At 46.7% G+C, this 27,846-nt stretch overlaps 1 protein-coding gene across 5 annotated transcripts in view; it reads left to right on the forward strand.

Moving 5' to 3' along the window:
- CACNA1E (calcium voltage-gated channel subunit alpha1 E) overlaps window positions 1–27,573 on the forward strand; it is a 372,240-nt gene extending 344,667 nt beyond the window's left edge. For all 5 annotated transcript variants that reach the window (XM_087438754.1, XM_087438731.1, XM_087438736.1 and 2 more), the window contains 10 exons: window positions 3,466–3,562; window positions 5,652–5,757; window positions 6,629–6,736; window positions 7,311–7,411; window positions 7,701–7,807; window positions 11,685–11,796; window positions 14,687–14,815; window positions 15,836–16,016; window positions 17,013–17,203; window positions 18,767–27,573. In XM_087438754.1, coding sequence (XP_087294880.1) covers window positions 3,466–3,562; window positions 5,652–5,757; window positions 6,629–6,736; window positions 7,311–7,411; window positions 7,701–7,807; window positions 11,685–11,796; window positions 14,687–14,815; window positions 15,836–16,016; window positions 17,013–17,203; window positions 18,767–19,309 — 1,675 coding nt within the window. In that variant the 3' untranslated portion in view covers window positions 19,310–27,573. The remainder of the gene's footprint in view (window positions 1–3,465; window positions 3,563–5,651; window positions 5,758–6,628; window positions 6,737–7,310; window positions 7,412–7,700; window positions 7,808–11,684; window positions 11,797–14,686; window positions 14,816–15,835; window positions 16,017–17,012; window positions 17,204–18,766) is intronic.
- Window positions 27,574–27,846: the final 273 nt, after the last annotated feature.

Below are 27,846 nucleotides of genomic sequence, written 5' to 3' on the forward strand. Positions count from 1 at the left end.
GCACTCATTCCAGCTGCTGACAAGGAACGATTCCATGAGGACTAATCATGAGACTTAGATCATGAGCTGTGAGAGAGCAAAAAGAAAAAGAGAACCTCTTCTGTCTGCCTTGAAATGCACAGCATCGCTTGTTCTGGTTAGGGTTTCATTGGCCTTCTCTATAAGATGATGGGGGAGAAAACTAACAAAGTTAAAGTGAGCCAATGTCTTCAGAAAGAAGACTGATGCAGGTTGCAGAGAACATCAGCCTGTAGACAGTACCAACCCACCCACATCACAATCTCAATAAGAAACAAAAGAACAAATGGTTAAATTAACTTCCCCTCAAGAATCAAGAGACTTGGAAGTACTGATGAGCTGCTATTTGGATGAAGAGGAGAGATCAACACCGAAATCAAGAAAAGACTAGAAAGAGTGAGGCTGGAGCAGAGCCCTAGTCTCGACATGGCTGCTGGCGAGGCCTGGATGCTCAGAGGTGGACGTGTGTATAATTTCTGGTGGAAACCCTGGTTCATACCAGCGTTTGTCCAGATCTGCAGATCTCTGGCCATTGCTTCCTTGTTCTGGCCCCTGACGCATCAGACGGTTTAGCCACTGAAAGTGAATCACGTGTTGATTCCATCCTTTCCACAGAAAGCCAGAACTCACTAGCAGGCTCATGTGAAACGGGCTTGGTAAGATAGGTCACATTGTTCTGGAATTCTGGCTGGATCCCACCAACCTGCCTGTGGGCTGGGTGGCAGGAGCGGGGCTGGGGAGAGAAGGTCCGGGGCTCCCTCCCAAGCTGCTCTCTGAGCACAGATCCCGGCAGGCTCCCACCAAGTCGAACAGAGCTTCCCCAAGCTAAACTCCGGAAAAATCTGCCAGAAAGAGAAGCAAAGCCCTTTGCAAATTCTCTTGTGCCAACGGTGCTCCTTGCTAATTAGCCTAATGGGAAGTTTGTCTCTCGCAGTCTGCAGAAAGACGCTGACTTCCCACTGCCCCTGACAGGCGGATCTGAGTAACTGACTATAATCAGTCTGTGGAAAGCAAACTGTTCCGCAGTCCACTTCACGACAGCCTGGCATCTGCTCCAGACAGCGGCCAGAGGCTTTTGTGAATCAACAGGCTTTGTTCTTAGAGGCCTAGCTTGAGCCAGGGTCCATTTTCTGCCTCTTGCCGGGTATAGGTATCTCGGGTGCTCTTGGTCATCAGTCAGTCCCTTTGGGCATTGGACGGGCTCTGATTTCCTTAGAAAATTAGGGTCAGTGCGGTCCGCAAGGCGATAGTTCTCTGATGCTTACTGTTCTCAGTCTCTCCTGGTCTGGCTTTGCAGGCCCAAGGAAAGAAGCTGCTGTTCCTCTTCTAACCATCCCCTTCATGGCTAAGCTGTCATTTCTGTCCCACCCTTCTCTGAGTGTTCTATTAACCCACTGTGCTTCTTTTACAGCGGCAGGATCCCGTATAAGGATATGTACAAATTAGTGCGGGTGATCTCGCCGCCTCTGGGCCTGGGAGAGAACTGCCCCTACAGGGTGGCTTGCAAGGTTTGCCTCCCAGTCCCCAGCCATGACCGGCAGTGGGGTACAACTCCAAACCCTTCCTCTCTGTTCTGATCCACCACCACTGTGCCACATGAGGGAGCCTTCATGTTGCTTTCCTTTGAGTTTAAAGAGGTCCAAACCGTCCCAGAACCGGCAGCCGTTACATAAGGAAGAAGGGCACGTTTTGGGGGGAAGGCGGAAAAAAGAGTTCAAGACTTAATAATGAAGGCCGATTTGACCTTTCCCACTTTTCTTCACATGTACACGGTCATTTGTGCGTGTACACACACACACATACACACACACACACACACTCTCTCTCTCTCTCTCTCTCTCCCTCCCCCCCCTCCCACTCCACCTTAATCTGTAGACTTAACCAGAGGGACTTCTCCTCCAGAGAATGCAGAAATCTTTTTAATCCAGCAAAGAGTTGTGGTTTCCCTTCACTGGAAACAGCCTCCTTTTAGCAAAAGAGCATCATCATCCCATATATAATGTAGCAATGTGTGATTCTAGTCATCCCTACCTCTGCCCACCCTCCAGCTCCTGCATAGGTTGGCCACAAGTGATTATAAAGGCTATAGGACAAAAAGGAGGTGAGAAATGATAAAGAATTAGGGCAAGAGGTGAGAGTGAGTAAAAGAAGATAGATTTGGTGGTGTGTGGAAGAATTCAGTAGCTCAGAGGATCTGGGAAGGTCTCAGTGGATGGTGGAGGGCTCCTGAGCAGATTACTTGCCTTAGAGTCCTGCCATATATTGTTGAGGGGGCCAAAGGGTCTGTAATAACTGCTGAGTCACTGCTTGTTTGTGAGACCAAGGACGTTGTTTAGGTGCATATAGGACTTCCCTCTCCAACTCTGCCAGATCCTGGGAACTCTGACATCCCAGTGGCTCTGCCAAGCCACCGTCCAGGGCCAAGCCCACTAGATAAGGAAGCCTCTCCTGGTGCTGCAGGAGGGAAGCGCGGCTCCCTGGGGCGTAGCACAGCACAGCAGCTGGAAGAAGACTTAGGCCCAGGAAGAAGGCAGCCTGGGCAATGGGAAGGAGCTGGCTTGGGATGGTGACAAGTGATTCCCATACTCCAGAGGCCAAACAGCTGCCTCTGCTGAGACTCTTTAAACTCCACCCTGGTGAAACCTGCAGCCGCATGTGGGGAGAGCCGGGAGGGCAGCATGGCATGCAAGATGCTCTTCCTCCTCCTGGTTTTGTTTCTTCTGTCCCCAGCCTGCCATCGCCCTGGGGCATGCTGGGGCATAAAGAGCACTCTTCACAGAGCCAGGTGGAAGCAACGGGCCAACTCTGACAAGCAGCCACAGCCCACCACTCTCAGTGCGAGTCGCCGTCTCCTGCTGCACACACACCACGGAGGGGGATACACGACGTTCCGCCTGTGGGTTCAGAGGAGGAGAAGGGCCTGACTTCCAGGCCGGCACCCCCGTGCCACCCAGGGCCAGAAATTCTAACCCATGGCTGGAGCACCGTCTATCCGGTTTATACCGCTCGCACACAGCCCTGGGAATTGAAAACAAGCTTGTGTTGTATGGGGCATGGACGGTGTGAACAGGGAAGTAGGCTATTGCTAATCCGGGGAGAGAAAACGAGTCCTCATGACGGTGCACACGAGAGTCAGAGGCGCCAGAGGTTGCCATCGGCGTTCCCGGGTCTGTGTGGGGCGTGATATAAATCTGCACCAGGATGGAGTTGCGTGTATGATTTGCCTTGATTAACAGATTTCCTATTCTTTTCCTGTTTGTCCATTTTGTTTTGTTTTTCTTCTCCTGTTTTCTCTACTATTTTGTTTGTCTGTATCGTTTTGGCTCTCTGGGAATGCCTGTTCTCCTTCCTGTCTGCATCCTTCTCCCCTCGTCCTTTTCCTTTCCCTGCCACCCTCCTTGCCCTGCCAACCCACCCCATCCCAACTTACGACCCCTCCATGAGCAGTGGCCGCATCCATTACACTGAGATGTATGAAATGCTGACTCTCATGTCACCACCGCTAGGCCTCGGCAAGAGATGTCCCTCCAAAGTGGCATATAAGGTAGACCACCCCTTCCTTTGTTCTGGGCTAGAGACCAACAGGAAATGGGATCCAGCTGTGGGGAGGAAGCTGGGCTGGGAAGGTGGAGGAGGGAACCAGGGAAAGAGGAAATGATGAGATGGAAGGGTCAGGAAGAATCAGGAAGGATGAAGTCCTAAAATGATACAAGGGATGGTTTGCAATCCTGTTCAACGTGGGCTTTTGTATGTGTTATTCTGTGTTTCTACAAGTGTGTGGCTTCTTGTGAGTGGGTTGCTAGAGAGGAAGTGTTAAGTAGCCTGTTTTCTTTTAGAGGAGGCAGAGTGGTGGCCTGGGGGAGAGCATATATGGGCAAGAAGGAAGCCTACAGCAAAGCAGCTCTCAGAGCTTATAAAAAAAGACACGTCTTCAACCAAATAAGCTCAGGAAATAATGCAGAAATTCCTCTAAACATGGGTCAAGAAGAAATTTTTAGGAGAGAGGAAAACTCTTAACAAATTTCTTCCTCCATGACGTGGGACGGAACTATGGCTTGGTTCCTTCTAGTATCAGGAAAAAGAGGAACATGACTTCTATCCCATGATCTGTGATGAAGGATGCAGCTCCCTTCTGCCATTAGCCCAGCTACCCGGTTCTCTTGGCAATGCAAGGGAAAGGGTGACAGTGGGCATAAGTTGCATCAGCATTAGATTGGCCTTATTAGCATGACTAATTATGAGGCCAGGCCCTGGAGTTATGGGTGGATTCTCCATGGTTGCTTAGAACAGCGTTGTACATTGGGAGCCACTTGCCATTAGGGTACTCATAGCTTTGGGGCCTGAATTTTTTCCTCACAGTTAGTACTAGTTACTGTTAATTCCCCTTTGGTGTTTAGACTGACCCAGAACTCTGGAGCTCTTTCATTCATCTAGGAATACACTACAGCAAAGTTGCCACTTCTTGAGAAGCTTAAAGAAGTGGGAGAGAGATGGAATGCAGATATAAACAAGAAACTGGCTTTACGCTGTAAGACACCACTTCTGTGAAATCACATTAGGCAAGATGTTCCAATGGGGTATTAGAGACCCTGCCTTGGGAAGAGACATGTCCCTCTCTGCTAGGCTGGTGGTTCTGCCAGAGGACCTTCTCCTGCTGCTACCTCTAAGTTGTGTAGCTCCAGAGAGCATCTCATTGGAACAAGGCCCACCAGGGACCGTCATCCATCCTAGTACATGGCTCCTTGTGTGCAGCTTAGGGGCTGGCATCCTTTTTGCTCATGATGGCCACATCCAAAAGTACCGGGTGGTGGAATGTGGCTCTGAGTTCATTTAATTTCTGGGATGAAGCTTGGTGGGAGAAGGGGTGTGGGGATTGAAGGAAAAGTTAAAGGATTCCAAAAGCAAAATACTCTCTGGAAAGTGGATTTGGCCATTTCAGTTTGATCCCTTCCTTTGGGTGAAGGGAACAAGGCCTGCCCACTCTGCTCCTGCCTTGCTCACCCTTCTCGCATCCTCTCTTTTCTGCTCTCCCCAGCCTTCTTCCCCTAGACCTGTTTGCACTCTCCTCCTTTTCCATCCTGCTCCACCTCATCCTTTGGATAAGTTTGACTTATGCATGTTCAATCATGTGCTGGCAAATTTCATCTTTTAAAGACTCAAAAAGGGGGCATCAGGATGCATCTTTCAAGTCAGATAAGCAAAGCAAAATCTCCCCCATCACTATCTTTCCATCTGAGTTTGGGGGGTGTTCATGGGAGAAGTGGAAATACAGAGCAGCCGTGAACCAGGGAATGGAGCCACCTCCCAGGGCTGACTCTTTTCCCTGAGCCACTTCTTTCAGAAATCACTTCCCATTCCTATTAAAGACGTTCTTAGGACCACAGAGAAGTCCTACAGAATGGTTAGTCCCCCTTCTCTTGGAATTTGGCATCATTCCCTAGGAAAAAACAAAATAATCAGCAGAAAATGAGCCTTAAGTGAGAGTAGGGAGAGTAGGCCTGGGACAAGGGATGGGGAATCCTTGCCCTTCTTTTTTGTCTCTGCATTTGACCTCTGCACTTTTCTTCCCTTCTCACCAGGGTTTCTTTCGATATTTTTTTCCTCCTGCTGTTTCTTTTCTCTCTTCCACACAGAGGTTGGTCCTGATGAATATGCCAGTGGCTGAGGATATGACCGTCCACTTCACCTCCACACTTATGGCTCTGATCCGGACAGCTCTGGATATCAAAATTGCCAAAGGTAAGCTTAGGAATGAAAAAGAGGTTCTGGAACAACTCAGGCAGGGTGGTGCAGGACGGAGATGCTTCAACTTTCACCCATCCAGTAATGCAGTGACCTGGAAGTCAAATAGCAGGGTCCCACTTTCACCTCTGATTCCATAACGAGAGTATTCGCCATTTCTTCCTGGTGAAATGAACAGTTTGATCATCTCTAAGGCTCCTTTCAGCTTTAATCGTATGTGATCGTCAGTGTCTGGCATGTAGAAGCCATTTTAGAAATATTTGTTTATGGAACAGATGAGTTTTAATTTTGTCCTTTTTCCCTTGTGCGGTGTCTCAAACGTCTTGGAAGGCGTCTGTGGCAGGTGCTGTCATGGCAGCCCTTTGCTCCTCTTGATTTCTAATTCCGTGATTTAGGAGGGAAAAGGTTTACTGCTTCCAGATGGACCTCCAGCCTTCCTGCTCTTGCCTGATCCAAATCATTTTTAAAATCGGATCACTCAGATTATGGAGTCAGAGTCGCTGGAAGAATTGATGTATGTGTAACAAGGCAGGGGCGGCTCGCGTGTGGCTCTTTTCGTTTTCTCCTCTGATGTGTTGAGCACCTAGGAGCTTTTTGAATGAATGACGAAGCTGATCCTGGTCTCAGGGCCTCAGATCTCTGTAGCAGGATATCCCTGAGTCACTGGAAATGGGAGCCAAAATGTCTTCTGCTCCTTCAGCAGAAAGACCTGGTATTGCAAGATCCACTGTCACTAAGTGCCAAGATTTCCTCTGAGAATATGAGGTGCCATGCTGATTCAGCTCCTACCCCCACCCACTCCCTCAGTCAGTCCTTGTTATTTCTGTGTCTGCTCTATTTTATTTATTAATAATTTATCTTCTTCTAGGCGGTGCAGACAGGCAGCAGCTAGATGCGGAGCTACAAAAGGAGACCCTGGCCATCTGGCCTCATCTGTCCCAAAAGATGCTAGATCTGCTGGTGCCCATGCCCAAAGGTATAGGGTCTCCTCCTGGGTGTCCTTGTCACTTTGGGCCCAGCATGCCAAGACCACATCTTTTGGAGGAACACAGAATAATCAAGGAGATAAGGGAAGATTGCTCTCTTATCCTTAGGAAACTAAAATCTCTCACATCTTAAGTCCCTTTTGTCATTATTAACTGAAAACATTTTCTTAAAATAGGTCACGGTGGTTGTGGGTGACACTTCTTGGGTGCATAGCTCTCTCGCTCCACATAATACTGTTCAGCAAACTCTCATGCAGTTGGGAAAAAGGTAGTGTAACTTAGAGATGGAAATCTAGACCAGTGGGAGGGGATGCTTACTAATGTGTTGTTTATCACCACCCTCAGTGGGTGGCCATGGAGGCTTCCTGAGGATACATATGGGGACCTGTTCACTTTGTATCCTCAGTGCCTGGCACATATGGAACTCTCAGTAAATGTTGGAGGGATGGGTGGCTGAAGGAGCAAACCTGCTTCAGAGAGTGGGGAACAAAGCTTTAGAGGTGTCCTCACTCTCTCCCACCTGTCTTCTCCCTGTTCCCTTCCACGCCACATTTGTGGTTTTAGCCTCTGACCTGACTGTGGGCAAAATCTACGCAGCAATGATGATCATGGACTACTATAAACAGAGTAAGATGAAGAAGCAGAGGCAGCAGCTGGAGGAACAGGTGAGGGTCAATGACAGCATGGGGGGTGGGCCATGAGGGGTCACATGAGGGCCCCTGTAGGGACAGGCCTGTGCATCCCTGGGGCACGGTGCCCTGCAAATGCTTAGAATCAGCAGTAAGGAGTGCAGGGTTCTGGAATTTGCTAGGATCGGGGGATTAGAAACCCAATGGGTCAAAGGTTAAAATAGTCAAACAGGGTATCAGTCACGCTCCTATTTTACTCAAGTTAAGTTGTATTTTCCCCCACAGTCATTTGAGTTCCTTTTTCTCCTTCCTGCTTTCAACACAGAAAAATGCACCCATGTTCCAGCGCATGGAGCCCTCGTCTCTGCCTCAGGAGATCATCGCTAATGCCAAAGCCCTGCCTTATCTCCAGCAGGACCCCGTCTCTGGCCTGTGAGTATGACCAAAGGGTCCTCAGCTCTCCTGCCTGCATGCTGTCACTCATGCCATCGTGCAGGCCAGAAGCTCATGGCCCAGAAGTGCCCGAGCAATAATACTAACTCTGAGGTTGAGAGACAATATTGTATATCTTAAAATGGCTATTCAGCAGAGGTAATAGGAAAGCAGACTAAGCATGTTTAGTACTGTGGCCAACTTGAGAGACGGTGAGCACTGTGAATGGACTAAGGAAGAAGGGTATATGTGGGTATATATTAGTATCACCACTTTACAAACTGGAGCCTAAGAGGTTAAAAAAGTTGCCCAAAGCCATATGGTTATTTCTAAGTCCAGAGTTTTCCTATTATGCTGTTATCTGTAATGAACAAAAGGAACCTTAAGGTTGGACAAAAAAAATTTTTTTTATTTTCTATATTGAAAGTGGAAACAAAACCCTAATTAAGGAATTTGCCAATTCTTCTGAATTGCAAGCCTTAGCCCCAATTTGCTCATTAGTCATAAATGATCTATGATGATATACATGTCTCATTAGAACATTCACTATCATCAGCAAGCATGAGGTGGGTACCCAAAGGGCGTGAGTCCCTCTACCCAATGTAAATGAGTTTTTGTGGTCAGGTCTAACCCAGTGCTAGTTCTCATGGAACCAATAATCACTAAGTATCACAACTTCCCTAATTATCAGGGCAGTGAAATTCAGAGCTTGGGAATGAGACCTCCGTCAGAATACCATTTGGAATCTCGCACCCCATTAATTTCTGCCTGTGGTGTTGAAGGCCTGTTTCTGAAAAAGCATTGTTTTCAGAGGTTGCAATCCAGCACATCTGGAAGAAAGAAAAGGACCAGAGTCACGTCCAAGGCCATCAGTCATTTTTACAAACATTCGATGTGATGAGGTAGCAAGATGTGGATTCTCCTGTCCTCAGAAAACAAGGAGTGGTGGGACCACCTCTTGGGGAGGGTTTACAGGGTTTTTCAAGGGTCTTTGGCTTAGAAATGGAGGACATTCCCCCACCTAGATCTGTTTTATCCACAACAATTTGCTGTACAAATTAACTCCTACCATAGGATCAGTCCAGCTTCTCTCCCATACATTTATTGATTCATTTACTCATTGATTTGACCAATATTTATCGAGAGCCAGTGTGACCCAAAAGTTGGCTCAGGCACTGGGGATTCAGCAGTCAACGTGATCACAGTCCTCGTGGAGACAAATCTGAAAAAGATATTACAAGAGTGATCAAGGTTAAGATGCAGAAGGGTCGGCCACTGTGATGCCATGTAGGCTAAGCAGCGCACCTAGTTTTAGGATTTGGGGAGGGCTCCCTGAGGAAGTATGTAACATTCAAGTGAGACTCGAAAGCAAGCTCTTCAAGAGAAGTAAGAGAAAGTGTGTTCAGTTTAAGGAACCTAAAAACTGTCGGGATGGTTGGAGCACGGAGAGCTCAGGGGAGGTGGCAGGAAGTAGGAGCATTACAAGCAGGATACAGAAGTTCAGTTTCATCCAAGGATACTGGGTTTCACACGTCAATGACATGATCAGATTGGACTTTTCAAAGATCATTCTTGAATCCTGTGTGGACTTAGTGTATTGGAGGGGAGCAACTCAAGAGACAGAACACCATTGAGTAGGTGACTGCAAGTGTGTAAAGTATTAATGACTGTGGCTTGGACTAATAGGATAGAAATGGGGAGAGAAGGTCAGATTTGAGAGCTAATTAATACATAGAATGGATAGGATTTGGAGGTTAATTTGCTACATGAAGTGAAGGAGAGGGAGAACTCAAAAATGACCCTTGGGTTCCTGGTTTGAGCCTTTGGGTAGATGTGGTACATTTCCTGAAATGGGGACACTGGTCAGCAGCAGGCTGGTTCCTCAGGACCCTCTGTGTTTCTAGAACCCTGTATTGTTCAAGTAGAGATTGCTCTGTGGGCACCACGGTAAACATGACAGACAGGGCTCCTCTCTCATTGAGCTTATATCTGGTAGAAAATCAGGCATGAAAGAGAATTATTGGAAAGAAGAAAACTTGTCATTTTCAATGATTTAATTACAGTTCTGATAAGTGCTAGGAAGAAAAAAATGCAGTATGATCTGAGTGCATGTGAGAGGGAGATCTGACCAGTTATGGTGAGGGGAGATAACAGAGAAGACTTCCTTAAGGAAGTAACTTTTGATAAGAATTTCAAAGGATGAATTCAATATAGCATGGAAAGTGTTTGTAGGGGAGAAGGCGGCAACATTCTGCACTTTGGGAACACCTGTATTCAAGTCTTAAGGCAGAAAGAAGCCTGGCACATTCAATGAACTAAAAGAGTCCAGTATGTCTAGCATTCAGGGAGCAAGGGGGAAAGTGACGCTAGAGGAGCCTGGCAAGGTAGGAACCAGATCGTAAGAGAGGCCATGTTCGGGATTCTGGACTTTATCCTAACAACAGTGAGAAGCTAGACAAGGTTTCCAAAGTAAGAGGTTACTCTCGGTTCAAATTATTTAACTCTGTGATTCCAAGGGTCCTTTCTACCTATTGGGGATTTTGCAATTATTCATTTTCTGTAGGACAAAAGGGGACCCATTTCTAATACGGTAGTACTCATCTTGTTCCCAGTGGTTCTCAGGAGAAGGCACACTGAGGAAGATGACTGACAGTTAAGCAGGTTATTTAAGTATCAGATTGCTTTCTAGCAGTTGTAAAAATTCAGCTAAAGCCCTCACTGGCAGCAAGGGGACAGGTCAGGTGATTCTCTGATATTCAAATCTTTCCCTGTGATCCCAGTCTAAGTAAGATTGTAGCTATGGATTAAGTAACTGCCAATCCTTGCTCATGCCTCAGATTTTCAGTTGGATTCAGAGTCATCAGCAGTAGACTATCACTGGAAGAGATAGTGTCCCATCTCTTCCTCCTGGCTCCACCACCACTGAGAGAGCTGCTGCCCCTCTTCCCATGATCAGGAAGCTCAACCTGCATTCTTGAGTAGGTCAAAGGTAACTGTTACTGTACTAGCAGTAGTGAAGGGCAGCAACAGTCAAATTCTCAGGAAAGATTGGCTGCCTCTTTTTCTCCTCACTAGCCCAGTGGATCCCATTGGCTAAGAGTGTCTGCAGGTACCGAACAGTGGTTTAGTAACAGGCATATTGTGACAGCCCCCCATTCCTTTCATCCAGAGGCTTCTAAACACTTGGCCAACTTTGTCCCTGTCTTCTTACCTCATCACCCTTTAAGCATCCTCCTATATAGCCATCGTCCCAGAGGTTGTCACCTCAACACCACCTCTGAAATCATTCCACCTAGTCCATAAACCAACAGACACGGTAGACACACATCTGGCACAGAGTAACCCTTCAATAAATGTTCATGGCATTGAATTGTTTGGTTTGGCCAGGGATGTTGGCACAATAAAACCATATCCTTACTGAGAGTGGAGGAAACTTTTTCAAAGACCATGACTGCCTAATATTTAAACAGACTGCTCACTGTTTAAACTATGGCATTTTTCTGCTGAATGGAGAAGCTGAGCGGAAACAGGTTTACAGTCTAGCATTGGTCTTCCATATGGCTGAGTGTGACAAATGATGTCATTTGTCACAGATATGCTAGTCGCCAGCAGAATGATGAATGGTTCCAAATGCAGGTTGAAAACAGTGATTTCTCTTTTCTGATGCGCTTTTTTTTTTTTTTTGTAATTTTCTATTCTAGGGCCAGCCACCTGTAAGTTACCAGGCTTACAAGCCATCCAAGGTGAAAGAGTATTGCCCTTGCTGGGAAGGAAGTCTTGTCTGGGTGGGAATTGGTAGTGGCAGCAATGGCATGACTGTTTCTCTCTCTCTCTCTCTCATGTACACATTACCTCTGAATTTGGCATTGCTTTTCAGGAGTGGCCGTAGTGGATACCCTTCGATGAGTCCACTCTCCCCCCAGGAAATATTCCAGTTGGCTTGTATGGACCCAGCTGATGATGGACAGTTCCAGGAACAGCAATCTCTGGTGAATGAATGAGTTGCATGACCTCAAAAATACTTCCTTGGTTTCCTGATCCCTCCTACTCTCATTTTCAAAATTTTATTTCATAGCTATGATCCATCAGGAAAACCCTTTCTGATAGTCCAACCAATTGCCCTGGAAGATTCCTGCCCTCTCCCCTTTCATAGCTGAGTTTCTCATGTTCTCTGACAAATACTCCCTCTTTAGGTTTTATAGTCCCAGTGCAGGAACTTACATTGCTTCAGGCCAAGCCCCCTTCATGTATGCCCCTGAGCATCAAATGTAGAAGCAAAAGTCACAAATAAAATCTTGCTTTTGATAGGGAGCCTTAGGATGCATGATCACAGAAGGAGTGGCACCCACCCGGTGGCTTAGTGCAGCCAGGTATTCCTTAGGGGAACACAGGAATGCCGCACCCAGCCCATTAGCAATGCCCGCCTCCTGGAGAACTCGGGTAGCATATGCAACAGGGACTAGCTGTCCACCAAGAGATACAGAAGAGTCGTCTCTTACCTCTGCTCTCTGTGGGTTCAGGCTAATTGGCCCTTTTGGTCACAATTCTTACAAGGTCAGATACATTCTATGAGGTCCCTAAAATCACTCTCCTGATCCTAAAGTCTTTATTAGCATAAATGCTAAAATTCCCCAGAAACCTATTGAATAAAGTTTAAGCTTGGAGAAGAGAGAGCGGATTGAACTTTATATTAGTGGATTGCTAATATAAAGCTAAAATGTGATTCCCAAAGATAATAGACTTTACTGTTATTCTTAGTTCAGGAGCCTTAGGTCAAGTTCCCTCCTGAGCTTAAAATTGAAGCCCAAGTGTTCATTGGCCTGGAGAGAAAAAGACAAAACCCAACATTTGCAAAAGTCCATATAGATAGCTTGTACTGAGTTCTGTGTCACTTTGATTATAATTCATCTGGTTTTTTCTCTCCCCTTCATTTCTCTCCTGACCCCTCCCACTGCTACTGCTACTGTGTACTGTGTACTGTGTACTGGTACCATGTACCCTAGAGCTATCCTGAGTGGATGACGCAGGTGCAGTGCATATCTAATGGAATGGGTACCCTTCAGAGGGAGCAAAACACTTTAGTAGCTCAAACATATGGGTGATTCCTGTGACTGCTGAGACAGGGAATTGTGCATGGTTGTGCTGGGGAGACAGCTGGACCAGATCACCCCCAGTGTGTCAGTGGATGCCTAAGGGTGTTCTTGGTAAGGCAGGTAGGAATCCAGGGAATAATTCCTTGCCTTCCTCTTTGAATAACTTAGCACCAAGGCTTAGAGGATAATTGGTACAGATAGTTTGATTCTTAAAAGGGCCTCTCAGCATTTTACAGCTTGCCTGCCTGGCGATCTGTCTGGTGGGAAAATCTCAATAATGCATCCTTTCTTTCACAGGGAGGCTTTATTACATCATCATTTCTGCCGGTTCCCCAGGGCTGAGCCGTAGTGCCAGGACTTTTGGATATGTGTTCATCTCATTGTCAGTACTGGTGTCTGTAATTCAATTCAGGTGTCAGCTCATGCTACACACCACTGTGTACTCCTGTGCATCCCTTGGGGCCCCCTGCTCTACATCCTGAGGCGTGGCCGCGATTTGTGTGTGTGCATATGGAGTGTGTGTGTCTTGCACCACCTCTGACACCCATAGACTGCAGTGTTGTTACCACGTCTGTTTCGAGTCGGACCTGTGTGCTATAGAGAGCATGTACTGCAAACACTATAACTCCCTCACGTGCACATATCACTTGTCCTGGGGAGGCACGCCTCCCATTCACACCAGGAACCACTCAGCCAAATAGTCATGGAGCCTGCGGGGGTGGGGGGGGCGGTCTTGGACACCCTTTCCTTTAGCAGTGCCCTACTCATATTCCCAGGTTTTTAGGGTGCCATTTACTAAATATAATTTTTTTTCTGGTATAATCTCCAGATTTTCAAGATATTCCTAGGTCTCCTTGGTGGCTAAGGCAGCTCCCCTCTTTATGCAGTGACACTAGCTATCTGTATAGAGCATGTACATTTGCCAAACTGACATTCTTTAACCAGGAAAATAACATAAAAGAATTAGACAGTACCTTAGAGATTTTCATTCCGACCTTCTCATGCTCTAGAGTGGCACAGTCCAATGTGGCACATGTGGTAATGGAGCACTTGAAATGTGACCAGTCCAAATTGAGATGTGCTGTATTACATGTGGACATGAGAAAATTTGGATATATTGGGTTAAATAAAATATATTATTAAATTTCACGTTTCTTCTCATGTTTTTAAATGTAGTTACTAGGAAACTTAAAATTACATAAGTGGTTTGCATTATATTTCTGTGGACTGCCCTAGTCTAGAGCATCCCTGACAGATGGCCACCCACCACATTTTTTGGATAGGTTCAATCATAAGAAAACTCTTAACTAATAAAATTATGTGTCTTAAGGTTTGAGGAGATATGGTTGACAACAGAAATTGGTGACTTTCCTGGGAATACTGGTTTCTATTTACTTGATAAATGACTTCTTCAGATTAAAAGAATAAACCCAACACTCCCAGAAAGTAAACTTCACATATCTAAAAAGTATTACGACCAACAACGTTTGTTTTACAAAGCTATAAGATCTGAAGCATTGCTTAGTGGTAAATAAGATGATACTTGACTAGAAAAGGTAATCTTTGCCTTGCAATCCCAGTTAGAGCTTTCTGTTTGGGACATCTGGTATACCACTTATGTGCACACACAGACACACTTATGTCCTCATGCAACTGAGACCTTAAAGATCCAAGTCTCTCTTCTAAAAGCCATTCTTGGTATGGAGGAGGCAGAATCATTTGCTGGAGATGAGAAGCAATGAGATGGAACCAAGTCCCACAAGCTTGGCTGTGTGTTTATTTCCAGGAGCCAGAGGTTAGTGAATTTAAAAGCGTGCAGCCCTCTAACCATGGCATCTACCTTCCTTCGGACACCCAGGAGCATGCGGGATCTGGGAGGGCATCCTCTATGCCACGCCTGACTGTGGATCCCCAGGTAAAAAGCAACCACCGCCTACCATATGCAGTGGCCTCCTGGGCTGTGTTGAATTGGTGGGTTATGCAAAAACATCTGATATTTTCAGGTGAACCCTTGACTTGCCCCCACCCCTTCTGTATAAGCAAAACCCGGCTCGTGGGCCTTCTCTATGGAGCCTGCTCCTCCACAGTGTGTTTTCAGTGAAGCCCTAACCACAACAGTCTAGCCAGCAAGGTGGTGTAACTCCCTCTGAATGGGCTCAACATCGTCAAGACTCAACCAGCCATACAAGAGATATTTTCCCTGTGTATTTTTCCTTCCTTTTCTCCTTTCCTGGCTCCTCCAGCACATATGCAGTAACTTACACACACAGCTCTGTGTCAGGACTGTCTCTCCTAACCAGTGCAGGCCACGCCTCATTTCTTTGTCTGTTTTCCTGGTTTCTTTTTTCTGTCTGTCTGTCTTACATCAAGTTTTGACAGAGACAAGAAGTTTTTGTGGAGCTGTTTTAACATCTGTGGCAAATCAAAATGCCAAAGTTTAGGTGGGGCTAGGGTGGGACTGATGCTGGAGAGAGAGCAGTGCCTTCTTAGTAGCTGTTCAGTTACAAGCTCTCCTAAGCCCTGGTGCTATCTGGCAGGGCCTTCTCTAGCGAGGGCAAAAAACAAAAGGCAAAGCCATGCTTCTTTCATGGTGTAGACTTTTTGACAATTGTCCTCACATATTTCAAAGTGGCGCAAGGTAGGTCCTGGCTGAGTCCCTGTGGTAGATGGCTCTATGGGAAGTTTGCACAGTACACTCAGCTGCTTGCTTTCTTGAGCATGAAGAGAAGACCCTGGACCAGTCCTAGTGACTGTGTTAACATGTCATAAAGACACTTTCTGGAACAACCTCCTTCAGCTAAGGTCTGAGCAAAAGGGATTCAAGGGAGGTTACAATTTGCAATCTTCAACAATCTCTGTCCCACTTCTTCCTCACCTTTAGACCCTTAATTAATTAATCCAGACCTTGTGTTCCTCTGGGGGCTCATATTTCCAGGTGCTGACAGACTCTAGCTCCATGAGACGTTCATTTTCCACGATTCGGGATAAGCGTTCAAATTCCTCGTGGTTGGAGGAATTCTCCATGGAGCGAAGCAGTGAAAACACCTACAAGTCACGTCGCCGGAGTTACCACTCCTCCCTGAGGCTGTCAGCCCATCGCCTGAACTCTGACTCAGGTGAGGGGGTCTTCGCTGTTTGCCTCTTTGGGGGCTCCTGCCCTGACAGGTCGATTGTGACAAGGGCTGAAAATCTCTGGAACAGAATTCAGATAACCACACAGGTTGAGGCGAGCTGAAGGAAGGAAGAATGGTCCTTACCAAAGGGGATTCCCTGTCTGACTCACATCCTGAAACAAAACAACAAAGCCTTCTGTATTCATCACAGAGGCTGGTGAGGTTCCTTTCTTCCAGAGGAGGACTACAGAGATCATTAAAATTGAGATTTTCAGGTGGCCTTCTGCAAAACCACTGGGGTTCCTTAGGAATGTATTACAGACCCCTGACGGGGCAGGGATTTAACTACCAACTCCACTTCCAGCCAAATAGTGCTACCTGAAATTGTTTTACGTATTTTTGTTTTGTTTTTTAAGGAAAAAGTGCATATTGATAGAAACAGAAAATCATTAGTCTGGTTCAAACTCTATTTTACTAGAAGAGGAAACAAAGATAAAAAAGCAGTGACATGCCCCATATAATAGAGCCAGTAAGTGGCAGAAATGGGACTAGAAGTGAAATCCTTTGACTTCAGTCCCTGGGTTCTCACCCTGGCATTACATTAGCTGTGTTGTTATTTAATTCATAGCAACTGCTTAATTCCCTTCTACTGGTGTCACCTTCTGCCCAAAACGTTACATACTCATGTTTAAGGTGTAGAAAATTCCTGGGCCGTATTGTTGGCAAAGATTCTATCTTAATTGTGTCTCGTGTAAAGAGAAGCAGAAGAGAACCAATTGCATCCTTTGACATACTTGTCTTTCCAGTGGGAACTTGCATACTTCCCTCTTCATAAGAGGGTAGTTTTCCAACCTCCTGCCTCCCTTTCAGATCATCTGTTGATGTGCTTGAAAAAGCCAGGATTCCTTTAGGGTCCAGTCCCAGGCTGTAAGACTTCTCTTTATGTTTAGTGACCAATATGGGCAGAATTATGATCGGTGCTTTTGTCATCGCTCACAGGCCACAAGTCTGACACCCACCGCTCAGGGGGCAGAGAGCGGGGACGATCGAAAGAGCGAAAGCATCTTCTCTCTCCCGATGTCTCCCGCTGCAACTCAGAGGAGCGAGGGACCCAGGCCGACTGGGAGTCCCCAGAGCGTCATCAGTCCAGGTCTCCCAGCGAGGGCAGGTCACAGACCCCCAACAGACAGGTGAGCATAGACGGGAAGTTGAGCCTCTGCAGAAAGACAGGGAAAGGTGGTCTGTTAACATTAGGTGCAAAATGTGGACACACATTTTTGCAGGAACCTCAGTTTTGCAGGAAACTACATCCACTGTGCATCGAGGTTAACTACTTAATGCTTGTTACTCAGAAATATGAATTCACATAGAACTAGATAGTCCCCCAAGAAAGACAATGGTGTCTAGAGGTCATTCCACCCCAGTCCTGAGAATCCTGAGATACAAAGTCATAAATAAGTTTACAAATGTCTCAGCCAGATTTTGGAGGAAAGGATGGTCCTTTAGCCAGAAAAGTATCTTAAATCAGTCAGTCACCTGATCCTTAGTATCAGTTGGAATGATGATTCATAAGTCGGATCAATTCAACGTCATTTACCTAGCTTACAGCCATCCCAAGAGGAAGACTGTCTCTCCTTCTGGCCTGTTGCTGAAACACCAGCCTGGGCCTGAGAAATAACTACCAGAGCTATGTGAAGACATTCTCTGGCCTTGTTTTCCTCCTCACTACCACTCCTCACTCCCAGCCCTACCTCTCTCAAGGCTGTCAGAGCCCAGATGAGAGACCCACTCAACAATGAACGGGGCAGGGAGAAAGGGAGACTGCTACGGCAGACTTTAGAGACAGAGGCAGATGAGAAGTTGACTTCTAAAGCAGTGATTTTCAAGTTTTAGTGCACAATAGAATTACCTGTAGCTTGTTATAACTGCACATTCCTGGGACCTAAGGATTCTCTTTCAGTAGTGAGACCCGCTGGAAAGTGAAACCCAGAAATCTGCATTTGGAAGGACCTTCCCCAGGAGATTATGTATGAGCAGGTGGCTCATAGGTCACACATACCTTGAAAAACACCATCCTGGAGGTCCGTTTACCATCACTTGGGCTCAGGGACCCTTGGGAATAGGTGAGCAGGTCAATTAAGGCCTGAACCAGTAGATGAGTGTGTGGCGTGTAGAAGCTGAGTTAATCTCAGCAAGCCACCAAAGACACAGAGGCCAGAAGTGAAGATGAGGGAAAGTATTTGCCATTCCCTTAGACCCACTTCACAAGAAAGGTTTCCCAGACAGAGCAACTCCAGAGCATCATTCACCTTTCATGTAGTTGTCTTTCTCAAAAGTTTCAAGTCTTTCTTCACTGTGCCACTTGTTACATGTATAGAGCTTCCGGATCCTTGCTACTCAGTATTTGTTCCATGGACCAGCAACACCTGGGAGCTTGTTAGAAATGCAGAATCTCAGACCTTACCTCAGACCTGCTGAGCCTGCATCTGCAGTTTTACAGGATCCCCAGAGAATGCATGTGTATTAAAAGTTGTCGTGCCTTGGTCTAGATGGTATTGACGGCTCGATTTTCTCTAATCCCTGTGCCCCTGAGTGGATATGACTTGTAGCAAAGGGGACTCCAACTCAGGCCTCCCTCCCCCAGAGTTCAGACTCCAAGAGCTCTCTGTAAGAAGGGTTAGGGACCTTAACAGGTTCCCAAATAGGGATCATGCCAACCCTGTCTAACGTGCCATGTCTCTCCTGCCATACAGGGCACGGGTTCCCTGAGTGAAAGCTCCATCCCCTCCATCTCTGACACCAGCACCCCAAGACGAAGTCGTCGGCAGCTCCCACCAGTCCCTCCGAAGCCTCGGCCCCTCCTTTCCTACAGCTCCCTGATGCAACACGCCGGGAGCATCTCTCCACCCGCTGACGGAAGTGAGGGCGGCTCCCCGCTGACCTCCCAAGCTCTGGAGATCAACGACACTGTTCTGACCGAGTCTTCCAACTCCCGGCACCCACAGCAGGGCCAACACTCCTCCCCACAGCGCTACATCTCCGAGCCCTACCTGGCCCAGCACGAAGACTCCCATGCCTCAGACTGTGGCGAGGAGGAGACGCTCACCTTCGAAGCAGCTGTGGCTACCAGCCTGGGCCGTTCCAACACCATTGGCTCAGCCCCACCCCTGCGACACAGCTGGCAGATGCCCAACGGGCACTATCGGCGGCGGAGGCGTGGGGGGCCTGGGCCAGGCATGATGTGTGGAGCTGTCAGCGACCTCCTGAGTGACACGGAAGAAGATGACAAATGCTAGAGGCTGATCACCCCTCCGATGCATGCTCTTCTCTCACACGGAGAAAACCAAGACCGAATTGGGAAGCCAGTGCGGCCGGGGGGGAGGAAGAGGGAGGTGGAAGATGGAAGGACACCATGCATTATCAGAGAAGGAGGAGGAAAGGACAAAAGGAAAACCAGTCAAACCCACCAAATTGCTTTATTTCCCTTTGCAAGATGGGCACTGCCATAGTTCTGCCTCTTTGCTGGGGAAAGAAAATACATGGAGGGTTATTCCCATGGGAGAAGGGACACGAGGATGGCTTTGCTTCCCCTTGCCCCTTCCCACTTTTCTAAAAGCTGTGGAAGGATTGAGCTGGCCTGTGTCTACACCCGTTGCCCTGAGAAGCCTGGAAGACTTTCTGGCTCTTAAGTGGGGAGTCGTGGAGACCATAGGAGAGGAATCTCCTCCCTCACCAGCTCTTGCTCTTCAGCCAGCACCACTGCCACTAGGGCAACTGCAGCAGCATCTCATGCATTATCTTGTGGCTTGCTTCCCCCAAAGAAGCACAGGCTAAGTTCAGGAGCATTGGATGCCAGGGGTAGGAGGCAGGGCGGGAGGGAGGAAAGAGCTGAAGCGGAAGGGGTCAGGGTGCTGTGGCAGCAGCAGTAAGGGCTGTTCTGGATGAGCAAAGCCATAGCCAAGCAGCCCACACTGTAGAGGAGAGGGGCAAAGAGACAGAGCGCTAGTGGTGCTGGTGGGTACAGACCTGTCTCTTTGAAGACTGTCACCCACTCAGTAGGTGCTGAGAGTGTTAGTTAGGATAGGCCAAGGAGGTCCCCCAGGGTCCACCGGTGCCTGGGCCTCTGGTAAGGGTGATATTTTAAAAGCATTCAACAACCTGTATGGCCAGGGCACCAGCTGGTGAGAGTGGAGTCTGGCCTTCGTGCTTTAGCCCCATGCTATGCCGGGCCGTAGCCTTGCAGATGCTGGCCATGGGGGAACACTGAGGATGGGGTAAGGATGGCAGGGGCGCTCAAGGGACTCAAGGCAGAGTCTGTTTTCCAACCCTTATAGAAGTGTGTGAAAGAGTGCTATGGTCGTACCTGCACATACTGGCTGAATGTCAGCCCAGACTCTGGTCCAAGAGGCAGTGGGCCTCTCTGCCAAGCAGCAAGGCCAGTGCTGTGCCAAGCCCAGGAAGGCCAAGTGCCAGAGGCCCAGCCTTCCCTGCCGCTCCTTGAGGGGGCAGCACACACATACCCAAGGAGGGCCACACATCCCCTAGTAGGGACTTCAACAGAGACGGGAAAGGCCGACAGCTTGAAACAAGAGAAGCCTCAAGGAGAGAGTCAGTCTGAGTTTACTGAGGACCTCCTGTGAGGAGGGACCCTTGGTCTAGCAGCTTCTGCAGCTGTTTGCGGTTGAGGGTCAGTTTGTCAGGATACTTTAGTAAATATACCTCAGCTTAGACCTGAGCTGCTCCCTCTAGCAAAGTAGGCTCTGATGGGGCCTCATCACACAATGTGATAAGACTGGGGCCCCGGTGGCCCTGAATATTTCCCTCGGCCAGAATCAGTGCTCCCCCCCTCTCCCCAGAGTAAGAGCTGGGCAGAAGACAGCCTCAGGCCACGATGTCATTCCTAAACCCCAAAACTCAGAAGCATTGACAAAGAGAGAGCCCTGTCTGGGCTAATGCGTGCTCCTTTAGTATGGATTGTCCATTCGGTGGAGCACATCACTCTTTATGTGGTGGAAATGCACCATCCCTTAAGTCCCTCCCCAGTCACCCAGCACCATCACAGTAACTGGAAGGATCCCCAGGAGAGGGGTGCCAGGCAGGGACCTCCTTTCTTAGCCAGGAACAGATGGAGCCTGCCTCACAGGACCCTCCGTGGGGAGACTCGGAGACCCCTGGACTGAGATCACAGTGGATAAACACTCTTTTTATCCTCCTCCAGCCCAGACAGACTGCACCTCTTGGGTGGGAGCAGTTGGTGGCTGTTAGAAGGAGTCTGTTTTTTCTTATGAAGTTTTTTTTTTTTTTTCGTTGACATACAAATAAGGCATAGCTGTATCGGCCCTGAAAAGCCAAATACAACCATGTGGCTGCAGCATCGTTTGTCATGGCCCTGCCTTTTCTTCTAGATATTGATGGAGCTTCGTGACCCACGGTCAGCCCCCCAACCAAAGTAGTCCCAGGGCAGGAGACCAATGAGTCAGAGACAGAAGCCTCCCACTCCCAGACCCTCTTCCATCTCCCTTTTACCCTCCCACTCAGCACCTGTGTGCTCGGGAGTAGCTGGGATGTGAACGTGACTATATAAACACCCTGATCCTAACAGGCGTGATTGTTACATAAGACTGGCGCTGGGCCTGGTATTGTTTCTAAGGTTTCCTCTGCTCAGCGTCATTTCATGCCAAAATGCTGCTATGGGCTGCTTTGTGCGCACAAAATTGCTTTCTTCCACCTTGGAAATGCAGCTTTCCCCAGGGACAGGCCTACACAGGACAACCATTCCGATCCAGCGAGTCTATTGCATTGCGTTTTGAGAAAGGGAATTGGAAGTGATACCTTGTGCCATTTCAGCAGTAGGAGAAATATAGGCTGGCAAAGCAATTACCAGAAATGGAATTTGCCTGCAGACAACATTATGAACACTAAATTTACTGTGCCAGGAAACCTTCCTGGACACCTGAACTCCTTAAACTCACATACACATGAGCACTGAATCCTGAATAAAGTGGCGCAAAGCACTGCAGATGCGGTCCCCTGACCGACCACCTGTGCTTTTCTAGAACCAGTGAACTTATGAACTCATTGCTTTTATTCAACTTCCCTTGACCAAGAAATTGGGTTTCTTATCCCTTAGCCTGCATTTACTCTTCTATTAAGACCAGAAAATAAATGACAACTTTCTGTTAAGTCACGGAACTCACTCATTACCATAATCTTCTAATGGTTTCCTTCTGCCTCTGAATAAATATAAACTCCAACCCTGCCTCTAATAGCCGACCAGGACGTCCCTTCCTAGGCATCAGATTCTGCCTCTTTTTCCTTGAAAAGAAAGATGCCCCTTTAGATCTCAAAAGCCAGGCTTCTCTTTCTTTGGATTAAAGGTTTGGCAGCATCTTGAGGAATTCCAAGCAAAATAGGATGACTCCCAGTGTTCGAGATGCACAGTATGATCACCTTAGCGCTGTGAGTGCCCTGAGAGGAATCTTGAGCTGTATGTCCAGTTTCCCTTGCTAACGGTAGTCTTCAGCATCTCCTCAAAACAAGAAGGGAGGAGATGGAGGGGGGAAAAACAGAGAGGAGGAGGAAAAGAAAAGAAACCAAGGCAGGGGGATGTTCTAACTAGATTCGTGTTTAGATACCTCCTCAACTAAAGGCTCCAGACAGACTTCTGGTGGGGAGTTCATGTCTCTTTCTCTGTGTGTTTATGTGTCCCTCTCTCAGTCAGTCACCAAGAGGGCAGATGACACCAGGCCTTCAGATGTGGCTCTAGGCCAAGGTGACCTGCAAGAGGGGGGCAGGATAGAATTACCTGCACTGTAAAGGGAGATGCCTTGGGTGTCCCCCAGGTTCAACATGAGCCGTGAATACAATTGCCCAATGTGAGGCTATCCACTTGTCTAGCTGAAGAATCTGTTTCTATTCTGGGCTTCACTCTTGCGCCCCACTCAGTGTCGCTGTGAGGTGCTGAGACCACTGAGAATATTTCTCTGAAGCTGAACTCCAGATGTTCTGGATTTTGCCCTCCCTTGACTCTGGGGTCACAAGGAGAAGACCTCATATTCCTCCACTCAGCCAGCATCTCCCTTCCCTACACACATCCTCCTCCCATACAGTCTGTGATGAGCCTGAGTGTCCTCTGCCCTCTATCCTCCCATCTCAGCCCGTGTTTTGCCGCATGTCAGCATTGACCCAACTCCTGAGACAGTTAAATCTACCCAGTCCAAGCTTATTTGCTGACCTGCCTGCCTCTGCTGATAGGGAATGCTTCAGTCTCATGAAATACAGTTGGGAACTCACCCGGTGATACAAGATGATCTGAAACAGTGTAAGATGCAGGACTGTTGGGGTGTGTGGAGGAGTGTGTATAAAATGTCCACATACTCAATGAAAGCCCACTGCAGGGTAGGTCTCTCCTGGCATAAGGGAACAAAATTTAATAATTTTCGTTTTTTTAAGAAAGTTCTCAATTCTTCATTATATCCTATTTCTGAAGCCTGCTCTGGATGCTCGTTTTTGGACGGAGTATTTCTTTAGTGGGTTGAGCTAGAGACAAGTTGAGAGATGCTTTAATTTCTCAGCTCAGCTATGATATATAAATATTATAAGGTTGTCTTTAAAAAAAGGCATATGTATAGCGGGAGGGGAGCACATAGTCACCTATCTTGCAGGGATGTTGTGAGTCTTGAAGGTTAAGGAACTTTCACTGCTATTTTTATCAGTTTCACATCTATTATGTTTTGAGACCCTTAATGGCTGGTGCCAGTGTGTGCAAAGAATCACAGTGAGGAGAGGTGTTTCCATGCCTTGGGGTAGACTCTTCCTCACTTGCTTCTCACTCATCCTGTCCATCCTTCCCTCCCAGATTCTGGGGCATTGAGCACCATCCAGGAGGTTCAGGAGAGGACTTGATGATACAAGAAAGAAGGAAGAAGTGGGCCTCTTACAAGTGGCCAGTGAGGGCATGATGGTTTAAATCCAGAGAAGAGCCCCATAAGGAATCAGGTCCAGGTTAGAGTAATTGTATCCACACTGACACTCTTATTTTAACAAAAGCCAAACAAAGTTAACTCAGGAGTTATGACCTAACCTTTCCATGAGGTGATCACAGGAGATGCCACATTAATAAGCACTGCCTGTATCAGCAGCTTTGTCTTTCTGATTTTGGTTTTTTTCCTCTCTGAACCACCCAGGACATTGTAGCCAGGTCTAACCCAACAGAGCAGCAGCCGATGGCTTCTCTGCTGGCTGCAGCGGCAGACTCAGCTACACAAAGACTGCTGGGGTGATTTGTCAGCTGTCATGTGCTGCAGCTCACCCAGTCAGAGAATATAGATGGACCCCTTGCAGGGACACAAGACTAGGAACAGAAAAAACTATCTTTGGTTTCTGATGGCCATCTTTTTCTTCCCTTGAATCCTCTCTGCTTTGACCCTCTGAGGCTTATGCATCCCAGAGCGATCACTCCAAGCCAACGATAACAGATTCATAGATTGTCCCAACCCACTCAAAGGGCCTGGAAAGCTTCTCTTAATAAAACTCAAGCCAGTAAGTTGAGAAGTAAAAGTGGGACTCAGCAGAGTCTAATCACATTGCTGCCCCCAAACTGCACTTCTATTTTTGTAGTGTTGCTTCCTTCTGCTCCCTCCCCCATGCTAAAAATAGGGAGGGCGGGGCTACTATCGTGACCTTCTAAATGCAAAAAGAGATTTTATAATAAGCCATGCTACTATGTAAATACATTATTGAGGTTTGAATTCCTATTTCTGGGTTTTGAAAGAGTTGAGTAAATCAGGTAAAAAGAGGTAAGGGGATTTGTGTTTATTTTTGTTTGTTTATTTGGTTGGGTTTTTGGTAACAGACCTGCTCTAGACAACAAAGAAGGATAAATATGTGCTCTGCAGTATTTCTGAATTAGCTTCCCTTTAGGAATTAATTTCCATCAAATTTAATGGTGTGATATTGGAGTCAAAAATCTAAGGTTACACATTACCAGCTCTATCTTCTCTGGTTTCCTTTTTGTCTTCTTTCTCCTAAGTCAACCTCTGTCTCTTGTTTCTCTGTCTATTCTCTTTCTAGGGACTTAAAGTACAATCTAGATTAATGAAAAACTGCCTGAAAACTTCAGTGAAAGCCAAGGAAATAATTAAATGGATATAGAATTTTTTCAGGACATCTTGAACCATAAATACGAAATTTACATATTTTCTCTTGCTGAGAAGATAATTTTAAAGAGTGAAGTAATCTGGTAAATGAAAATTATTGGGAGTCAAAATAATAAATTATATTCCAGCCTTCTGTACTAACTTGTGCCTTCAGCATGGCTACTGCATCTGTCTACTTTCTTTCCTTGGTTAGGAAAATTGAAATACTGACACTGGGCTAGTTCATGGGTGTGTCAAGTGTTTGTAAGTAAGTTAATAACTCATCATTTAAAGCACTTAGTCTCCACAAATGAATTTAGAAAAGCCTTCACTCCTTCTATCCCATTAAGCACCAATGAATTCCTTGGCATTGTGATAAGCATTTAATTTTTGAAGAAACTTCATGTTTAATGGAACCTGAATCCAGGATTTGCTTTAATTTCACACTCTATTCTTCCCATTTTCCCTTCCTCCTCTTCTTAGCTTTGTAATAACAACAACAAAATCCAGACCTTTTTTTTTTTTTTTTTAAATAATCCAGGAAGGAAGTTGAGTTTTCATGCTCAGAGCTTCCCCCGGGGTCTTCTCTTTGTGGACAGCTCAGCCAGTCTTAGATCAAATACCCACAAGCTAACACTTAGGATCCTCACCGATACCTCATCTCCTACTTAGCATTGGAAATCTGAATGAGTCTTTTCTCTCTCTCTCTCTTTGTTCTGCCAGTTTGTCAGAGAGAAGAATGGGTGGCTCTCTATATTCTGGAGCCAGATCCCAGCATTTGTACCAGATAGTGCCGCTTTCTTCTCAGTTCACTCGGAGGAGGGCCCCAAAACCGAAAGGAAACTAAACCAGTCAAAGCTGCCAAATCCGAATTTGACCTTGTTTGGTGACTCAATTTTCTTTCCAGTACTCTGATTTCTTACAGTGATGGCCTGCATCCCGCAAAAACCGCCACTCAAAGCAAATCTATTAGAAATCTTTATAAGGGATGAGCAGTAAAAACACACTCCAAAATTTCAAAGTGCCATTAATCAATTTTTAAAAATAAAGGTAATATGAAATGAGGGCTAAACAATGTAATCTTAACTGCCAATTAAAGTACATGGTAGTTCTGGTCTTAGTTACATTTGATATGGAGCTGTAGAACATTAAGCAGATCCCAGCAGATTTAGTAAAAACATAAGTATTGAATTTTAAATGGCTACCATGGGATATATACTTAGCCTGCAGGCCAAACTTCCATCAATCAGTGTTTTTGTATCCTGGTGTTTTGTGACTAAGCCAAAATTTATACAAAGCCACCCTAAGTGCTGCAATTGCAGAGGAACCTCCCTCTTGGTGACATTAGAGAGCAGTCCAACTTCACTCAAACTGAGTCCAGGATTCGGAACTCGCCCAGCAAAACAAATGGAAGATAAAAATCTAATGCACCAAGTATATGTGGCATTTCATAGGTGGGACAACTGGGGTAGAGGCTAGGAAGTCAAACTATAGTACAAGGACAAGGTTGAGGTGGAAAATTCCAGCTAGTCCCAGGAAGAGGAAGGCTCAGGGAGGTGTGACCTAGGATCCTCTCTTATACTAAATCACAGTCAACTTGTTAGCATGATCCTGGATTCAGAGGGGTTCTTTCCCTTAAAGTCACCTAGGGTAGTGGATTTGAAGGCTTCAGAGGATTCATAGAGCCCTGAAAATCTTTCAGACCTGGGAGATGGAGAGAAAGGAGGTTCTTGCTTTAAAGCAGCCCAAAGACAATCTCTATGGCTTTAGCAACTCTTCGATTTAGTCGTGCCAATGGTGGAGAGATTTCACTGATCTTCCTAGTGGTACCAGTGCCATAGGAGGGGAGAGGGGCAGTGAGTGGGACAGGGGATGAGCTTTATCAGGAGTAGATTTCAAACTCTGCAGGGTGCACCGGTACTAGCCTCAAAGGATAGTGTTACAAGGACAGTGAACGACAGGGTGTCAAGACCATGCCTCTGTCCTTTGGCACCCAAGGTCAGGCCATTCCTTCCTTGGTTTGCTCTTAGAGGATGAGCATGTAAGATGGGATCAAGAGGGAAAGTGGGTGCTCTGCCTTAGGCTGTTGAAACGCTGCCACCTGCATTACAAAGCACGTGTGAGCAAGGCGCTTGAGACACTTCCTTGGGGCGGCATACACTGTGGTGTGCCAGCCTGATGCCCCTTTAGTAATGACGTTTGAGTGGCAGCCAGTGCTGGCCCACCCAGAGTATCGGTGCATCTCTCCTAAAGCCAGAGTTCAGCACTGCATGTTGACCAGGTGGAGATCCTGTAATATAAATGCTCGTTTGGATCCAAAAGGAAAACCATTAAAAATAAAAGAAGGATGAACAACTTCAACGTTTTTTGGGGTGGGGTCAAAGAAAAGAATACATAAATAAAACGTTGTTGTAAAGAATTAATTGGCCTGATTCTCCTCACTCACTCAATTTGTTTCTTCGCTCCTATTAGAAAGGGAGATCACGGGAGGGAAGCCTCACCAGGACTCTCAGGGTAAGTGGGCAGTAGGTTCTGCAGTGTGTTTGGTTGACACCTGCTCAGCCCAGCTAGTTAGGAGGAATTCCAGAGTTTCTCAAAGTTCCAAGGACATCCTGGCCCGAGAAGATTTTCTTTTATTAAAAATGTCCTTTGTCTTGGAGGAAAGAAAAAAAAAAAACCAGACAAACTGGTTCCCT

Source organism: Ceratotherium simum, chromosome 2 (genome assembly GCF_057802395.1).
Source record: "Ceratotherium simum simum isolate JZ-2026a chromosome 2, ASM5780239v1, whole genome shotgun sequence".
NCBI classification, from domain to species: domain Eukaryota; kingdom Metazoa; phylum Chordata; class Mammalia; order Perissodactyla; family Rhinocerotidae; genus Ceratotherium; species Ceratotherium simum.